A 7,704-nucleotide genomic window follows, 5' to 3' on the forward strand; every position below is an offset into this window, starting at 1 on the left:
TCTTTCTCCTGGGAACTTTGGAATGCCACTCCCTCAGTGAGGAAATTTATATGGCTCCTGGCTGACAATAATCTTGTGGAGGATGCCCAGTACTTGAATGCTTAGGGATTGCTCGGATAACTGGACCTGAAACTATCTCATAGCAGCTGGGATCCTCTTAGCATTGGTTTGGGAAGGAGCAGAGAGAAGGTTTGATTCAAGAATTGTGTTACTTAATGTGATGCTTGACTTGCAGCTCCTGGATCTCATGCACACCTTGCACACACGAGCAGCTTCCATCTACAGCTCCTGGGCAGAGGAGCAACGCCATCTAGAGACTTCAGGGAGGAAAATCGAAGCAGATTCTCGAACACTGTGGTCGAACTGCTGGTGTCCTTTGTTACAAGGTAAAGTCATCCCCTTGTGATGAGAAGTGAGTGGAGAGACTTTCAATACAACATCAGCCCTCAGGAAAGTGGAGGAGCCAAGAGCTAACTGTAGATAGCAGGCAGAGGTTGTTTTTTAGGGTCTGCTGTGTAAGTGGGAAAACAAAATGGGCTCAGATCCAGCAAGGTATCCTTAGCATGACTTAGCTACCAGCTTACTACTGGATGTGACAGTAGATTCCCAATCTGTGACCTAGAACAGGTATGATACTTCTTATTTTGTTCCTTCCTCTCAGTGTGTTTGGTCTTCATTAGCTATCTCTACCTAGGCTGGGTGAGTTGGAATGTGACACTTTCTCTGTGGGCTCAGCACTGAACTCCTCTTTTGCAGGTATTGCCTGGCTATGCTGTGATGCCCGACGCCAGGTACGGATGCAGGCACTCACCTACTTGCAGCGGGCCCTCCTTGTACATGACCTGCAGGCCTTGGATGCCTTAGAGTGGGAGTCGTGCTTCAATAAGGTAACCTCCTGGTTGGCCTGGGCAGGCAGGTATGACAGCAGTCACGAAGAGCAATGCTCTTTGTAGGAGGCATAGTACTGTCTTGTTGAATAGTCTGCTCACCATAATACACAGGCATTTCCCTACTTTGCTCCTGTGAAATATTCCTCTCTGCTTAGGCTTCTGACAGAGCCTCTTGGAAATCAATCCACGTATTCAATTTCTCACTGCTTCCCTCATGCTCTTTGTCTAGAAATTAGTTCCAAAAGCTAGCTTCTTCCTTTAAGGTGGTTAGATGAAAAGGACTGGATGAGACTTTCACAAAGAAATATCAATCCAACAGGTGCTGTTCCCTCTGCTAACGAAGCTCCTTGAGAACATCAGCCCAGCTGATGTTGGTGGAATGGAAGAAACTAGGATGAGAGCCTCAACACTGCTCTCCAAGGTTAGTGTGCTTCCACTGTCTGAAAGCTCAGGAGAGAATGTGCATCAAGAGGACAACATTGTTTGCTTCTCAGCATCTCTGATTTGGAGAGGTGTCAGTCTGCTAGTGTGACTGTCTTCAGTGCTGGGCCTTTCCACCACCACCTGCTGCTGGGATGAGCCTTCTTTCCAGAGCTGTCTCCGTGATCTTAGATTCAGAAAAGTTGTTAGGAAGGTGTTTACGAGAGTGAAGAGAAGTATATCATTCAACATTAATTAAAGACGGTTTATTCTAGAGGTGAAGTGATGCTCATCAAAGCCTGGGCCTGAAGGACTGGAGGAGGTGCTGATTAAAACTTAAATGACCTCAGGCAAGAGAGACAAGATTCACTCTTCTGTATAAGCAGCTTAGAAGAATGGATTCCTCTGGCATCCTCTGGCCTTCTAGCCTGCGACAGGGAGGGGTCATTCCACATTTGTGAGATTGGCTTGCCAAGCCATGAACAGCAGCCTTGATACTGCTTGTTGACAATGGTTGTGCTCTTTTCTAGGTGTTCCTACAGCATCTCTCCCCACTGCTCTCACTGACCACTTTTGCTGCTTTGTGGCTGACAATCCTTGACTTCATGGACAAATACATGCATGCTGGCTCCAGTGACTTACTGGTAAGGTGCTGAAAGTGCTGCAGAGCTTTGAACAATCATTCATGAATTTTAACCCCTTATGCTTTGTTTGCTGTTGTTTTTTTTTAATTTAACTCTCGCAAACCCATTCGTTCCACAGTGTGTCCCTTTAGCCTCTGTTTCCAATGCAGCCCATCAGCTTTTTTTGAGCCTTCGTTCATTGCTGTGTGTCCCATCTCTCTGTGCTGAGGAGTGTTTCTGATTACAGCTGGAGGCCATCCCAGAGTCTCTGAAGAATATGCTGCTTGTAATGGACACGGCTGGGATATTCCACAGTGCAGACTCGCGGACAGGATACTCTGATCTTTGGGAGATCACCTGGGAGCGGATTGACTGCTTCTTACCTAGGCTGCGAGATGAGCTCTTCAAACAAACAGTCATCCAAGGTACAAGGGAATGAGAAGCATTTTAAAAAATGGGTTTTGGGCCTAGCGCTTGCACCTTGCTGTACCCAGCTGCCATAGTGCCTGGATGTTACTGATGATGCATTCAGGAGGATATGAGAACTTGGCATCAGGACGGCAAACTGAGGGTGGGCAAAAGGAGAGAGTAAACTGGTGTAGTGTCTCACTGTTTGTGTTCCTAGATCCTGTCCCCAGCATACCAATGGAGCAGCATCCTCAGAAGTCAATAGCATCTGCCCTGCCCCCTTCTCCTATGGGGGATGTGAGACCAGCCACCCACTCAGCCCCATCGGAGAAGCCTTCTGAACTGAGTGCTAGTGGTAAGTCCCATTTTCTTCTTTCTGGAAGCATCTTCCCAGAATGTGGAAAGCACAGATCTGCTTTTCCTTGCTTTGACCAGCTGTTCTGTGTTGTGGAGCCCATTCTGCTTCCAAATGGTTTGGTTATGGCTGCCTTGCTGAGATTTTTGTGGATAGAGGCAAAGGCAGAATGCTGTGTTTGACACCTGCTCCTCAAGGCCCCTTATGAAGGCATCTAGAAGGGGAAAGTCTGGGGAAAAAGGTCTGAAAAGGTCCCTGAAGCTGATCCTTAGTCTAAATTAAGGCTGAAATTGACTTTGTCCAGGCCTATATAAGAATGTATTTTTCTCTTCTTTCTTCCAGAGTCTGAGAGAGCTTCTGCACCTCCATCTCCCACTGTCAGCAGCTCTTCCTCTCCTTCTTTCACAGCATCAGCGCCAACAAAGACAAGCCCCGTTACAGACATACCTCCTACAACAGCACAACCACCACTTATCCTGCAGCCTCTTGCCTCTCCCCTGCAGGTTGGGGTCCCGCCTATGACTCTTCCAATCATCCTCAACCCAGCTCTAATAGAAGCCACCTCTCCTGTTCCCCTCTTAGCTACTCCACGGCCCACTGACCCCATGACAACCTCTGAAGTCAATTAGCTTGAAGGTATCTGAGAACTGTCTGCTGAGGAGGCTCTGGCAGAGGATGCTGGCCAAATGTTCTCTGATAGCAAGCATGTTTGATTTAGAAGATGATGCTAACCTGCACAGAAGGCAGCTGCAGCAAACCCCCAGAGCATATCACATTTGTTCCTTACTAGCGGCAACTGCCAAGAAATTCCTGACTGCTCCCTTCTTGGTATCCAGTTCCACTGACCAATCTCCTTCCTGCCTTCACGATCTCAGGGACCAGGCAACACCCACACCCAGCAGCCTGGGACCAAGCTGCCAATGTGTCATCTGGTGAAAAGGGAAAACGCATTGATTTAACACTGGAGAGGGACAACAGTATAGGACTGCCTCTCAGATTGTTCAGTTCAATCCCTGGACAATTCCCCAGCTGTTTCCTGGCTTTCCTGCTCCTGCTTCTGGCCGCACTGCTTTATTTGGGCTGTGGGTATGCCTGGGCTCAGCAGGTTGAAAATTTTGCGTAGAGGATTGCTCACAGTGTAGTTTCCAGCTTGCTATGCAGGGCTTCTTGTATGCTGTAGCCATATGCTTTCCTTCTGCAACTTGGATTGCAATAATTCCCTGACCAGTTAGGGAGCGGGGGAGCCTGGTAGGCACAGTGCTGCCTTCCTCCTCTCCTCCTACGTAAAGACCATCTGGTGGGCAGAGCAAATTCAGGAGCCTCTACCTAGTTAATCAGATTAGGAGGAAATGCAGAGCCCTGTAATGTCAGAGCAGAGCACCATGGCCATCTCTCCAGCAGCACTTGGGGAGCTACTCCCCTTGGGTTGCACAGCAGTGCTGCATTGTCCACCACTTGCTTCGTTGGCCCAGAGTTGTCCCCTCCTCTTCACTCAGAGAAGATGCTGAGATCAGTGGCACCTGCTGGCAGATGCCCAGCAAGTCTGCTGTGCTGAGGAGCAGCTTTCTTTTGGCAGCTCCTGCGAAGATTGCACCTTTATGCATTTTCTGGTTGTTGGGAGCCCACCTCCTTTTCTACCCAGGGTCTCCTGCAGCTGATAGTCATCATTCCTGTGCTTCTGTCTTGCAGCAAGGATGTCCTGCTTTTCCATCCTCTCATGTCCAGAGCAGAGCTGGCTGGCTGCCTGGCAAGCACTGCATCTCAGTTCTTCCTCCTCTCTGAATTAGTTGGCTAAATTCTCAGTAATACCAATCTCAGAAATCCCACTGGTGACTGGGAGGGACACAGGCGTCAACTCCAACCCAGTGTATGCTGTACTGAGAGAAACCCAAGGTTGGGGTGGGAGTACAGCCAGTGTACATATGGGGTAAATGGCTTACAAATCCAATGGACTTTTTACAGTGTAATAAATACATCCTGTAAATGAGTGCTCTAGTGTTGCAAACCTTTTCTGTTGTAATTTTTTGGCCCAGAGCTTTGAGAAGAGTGGAGTTGAATTATCAAGGGTGCTGCACCTTTCCACCAACCCAGTGGCTCGACACTCTCTAACAAAGCGAGGGGGAGCATGGATGAACTTGTTCTAACAGCTGGTTGGTTCCTCTGCAGGCTGCAGTGAAGACAAGCCATGCAGAGGCTAAGTAGAAAAGGTTCCAGCATAGTTAAAAAGGAGCTGTAAGATTAGTGCTGCACAGCCAGGACTGAAGGAAGAAGGCAAGGGCTGAAGAGCAGGTGCCCTGCAGCATCTCGGCATACAGCCCCCTCTGTGACGTGTCTGCCTGCCCTTCTATCTGTTGCGGAAGAGCTCCTCATTTGCACTGACAGGACTCTGGGTCAGCAGGAGATCCTGGAGTCTTCCAGAGCTAGTCCTTGCATGGATGGGGGCAACCACAGTTGCTTCCCTCATGGTGCTTTCTGCTTTGTGTTGTAGCAAGATGCACACAGTGCCTTTAGAGCTGTGCAAGGCATCAGTGCCTTCTGTTCTCGGAGAATTCCAGAAGACTTACAAGCTTGATAACGAGTTTTAAGAAGTTGGAATTTGTTTAAATTTCATGGGCAAAGGTCTAAATATTGCGTAATGGAAGTGTGACACGCAAGCTAGGAAAGTCCCGTTCATAAATCCTGGTTCTTTTCCCCATTCCACCTTTTCTGAGGTATTTTCATCCAGTCAACCTTCTTCAGCCTCCACTGCTTTGAAAGTTATGGTCCTTCCTGCCCTCAGATATTTTCCTTCATGTATTTGAGTTCTTGCACTGCCTGCCCATGGTGCTTCTATAACCTATCTGCCCTGTACTTTCAAGCCTTGACTTCGATTTACAGCTCTGTTTTTCTAAGCTGCCTGCTGAAACCTTTAGATGATTAACTCTTTGTAAACCATTACTCAATTCTAAAGTGCCTTTGTGTGAGCACTGCTGCCCTCTGATCCCTGGACACTTGGCCAGCCCTTGGACTGCTTGATGTGCTGTCACGTCGTGGCAAAGCCCAGCACTTGCTGCTGCCTGACGATAGTTGTTTTGGGGACGCTGTGTTTCAAACTGTTTGCAAACACGCTCTGTATTTGCTACATTTTAATTCAGACAATTGTGGTGCAAAGCAAAAGCTAGCAGAGGGAAACTGCAGGAAATGGGACTGGAATGTAAAGAATGTAGGATGGAAAGACAAAATTATGCTTTAGACAGTCTTTGCTAAACTGCAGATAGGAATGGACAGAAAAATAGATTCATTTCAGTGTTGTTTGGATTTTGTGATAAGGAGGATTTTGTGTGTTACGGAAAGAAACAACCAGAGAAATTGCTTGTTCTAGTGTGAGCTGAAGGAGAAGAGGAACGAGCTGGCAGGTTAGTGTGTGCTTGAGACCATTCTAGTGACCGAGCTGCCTTGAACCCTCTGTGACCAAAGCCCTGGGACAGCGTGGGGCCAGCAGCTGCTGGGGAGGAGGGGAGGTCCTGGCGCTGGCCCTGGGGTTTGTCCCAGCGTACACTTCTTCAGACTTGGACTTCTTTCTCATTTTTACGGGTCTGACTCACTGTTGTTCCAGAGGATGCTGGACAGACATCACAGCAGTTGGGGTTTGCTTGCCTCTTGCCGTTCCAATGTACATACACCAAGAACTTCTGCAGCTGAAATGGAGCAGGCATAAATGTCAGCGATCAGCATATGTCAATAGGACAGCTTACTGTGAAGCTCTCTAATGAAAAAAAGCCCTATTTAAAAGATAAGCTGTGGCTGCAAAACATAAATTTGGCACTGAAACTTCAAGTGCAGACTCTGAAGCGCTGCAGCTTTTAATCAGATGCACTGTGGAAATAACAATAACGGCCAAGCAGCAAGTGTGCTAGGCAGCCCTGCTGTGCAGGTACGAGGTCAGTGAGGTGCGCCTCGCTCCTGGAGCTGCCGGCGGCTGAGCTCCCTTGGAAAATCTGCTCTTGTTCAAGCCAGATGCTTCCTGAAACTGCAGTCCCCACTGCTCCGTACCACCTGTGCGTGCAGAGCAGCCAGCTTGGCTTTGCGCTGCCCATCCCCATTGTCCAGGAACAATCCCAGCCCCGCGGAGCTGCTGGAGGCCACAGCAGCTGCAGCGCTGCCCAGTGTCCCCACAGTGGGTGGCATTGTTCTGCTGCCGCCGCCATGCAGAGGGCTGAGGCGGGCAGCAAGGACGGCAGTGGGGGGGGAGTGCGGCCTAGTAATGGAGTGGCGGAGGATTGCGTCCCATGGTGAAAGCTTGGTGAGATGCTGCGCTCAAAATCATGGAGTGAGCACAGACCTTTGAGGAGCTCCGTGTGGACTGCAGTTCAGATTTTTGGGAAGATCTTCACAAGCAGCTGGGCCCAGTGTGCAGTGCAGCACCCTGTGTTGCATAACCTCTGCTGGAGCGAGGTGGGGGCACAGGTAGGGCACGGCACAGCCTGCTTCCCGCTGCTCCTTGCCTGCAGCGTGGTGCTGCTGGGCCCTGCCAGGGCCTGCACACCCACTGGCAACAGGAAGACTGGGGGCCTGCAGCCACACGCCTGGGGCAGCAGGAGGGTGTGCTGGGTTGGGGTGCAAGCAGGAAATGTGGCTGCTGCTGCCATGGCACGACTCGGCTGAACAGCCAGGGCCGCTGTGCTTCCTCTTCTGTGTGCAAGTCCACCAGTTAAGAAAAACAGAAACTTTGCTGTGCGGTGGGACTGAGGGGCTGCAGTCAGCCCTCAGGAAGGGTCAGGGCAGGAGACTGTGGTATGTGTTACACAGCTGGCAGGGGGACGAGATCAGCGGCCGGGCTGCCGTGAGCCCTGTTCCCGCGTATGTCAATGCACAGGGAAGAGGAGGGAAGTGAGAGACGTCCTCCCGGCCCTGCTGCTCCGCGGTGCACAAGCTCTGCGCGGGGAGCTGCGCCTGCCGTAGGCGGGGTGATATCGGAGGTACGGAGCATCGCTCTGGCGGGGAGGGCTCCGTGCGCGCCCGCCCTGTG

General features: G+C 50.2%; 2 protein-coding genes across 5 annotated transcripts in view; one reads left to right on the top strand and one right to left on the bottom strand.

The window, feature by feature from the left end:
• Positions 1–4,683, top strand: part of GBF1 (golgi brefeldin A resistant guanine nucleotide exchange factor 1) — a 97,798-nt gene extending 93,115 nt beyond the window's left edge. For all 4 annotated transcript variants that reach the window (XM_042863523.1, XM_042863524.1, XM_042863525.1 and 1 more), the window contains 7 exons: positions 236–386; positions 757–887; positions 1,210–1,311; positions 1,841–1,954; positions 2,181–2,358; positions 2,559–2,696; positions 3,039–4,683. In XM_042863523.1, the coding sequence (XP_042719457.1) occupies positions 236–386; positions 757–887; positions 1,210–1,311; positions 1,841–1,954; positions 2,181–2,358; positions 2,559–2,696; positions 3,039–3,325 (1,101 nt within the window). In that variant the 3' untranslated portion in view covers positions 3,326–4,683. The remainder of the gene's footprint in view (positions 1–235; positions 387–756; positions 888–1,209; positions 1,312–1,840; positions 1,955–2,180; positions 2,359–2,558; positions 2,697–3,038) is intronic.
• Positions 4,684–6,238: 1,555 nt separating this feature from the next.
• Positions 6,239–7,704, bottom strand: part of LOC122175464 (PH and SEC7 domain-containing protein 1-like) — a 42,032-nt gene continuing 40,566 nt past the window's right edge. Inside the window, exons 5-6 of the mRNA XM_042863151.1 lie at positions 6,729–6,933; positions 6,239–6,373 (exon numbers count right to left, since the gene is read on the bottom strand). Of these exons, the coding sequence (XP_042719085.1) occupies positions 6,239–6,373; positions 6,729–6,933 (340 nt within the window). The remainder of the gene's footprint in view (positions 6,374–6,728; positions 6,934–7,704) is intronic.

Source organism: Lagopus leucura, unplaced genomic scaffold, assembly GCF_019238085.1.
Source record: "Lagopus leucura isolate 7727_CA_CO unplaced genomic scaffold, USGS_WTPT01 Super-Scaffold_739, whole genome shotgun sequence".
In the NCBI taxonomy this organism is placed as follows: domain Eukaryota; kingdom Metazoa; phylum Chordata; class Aves; order Galliformes; family Phasianidae; genus Lagopus; species Lagopus leucura.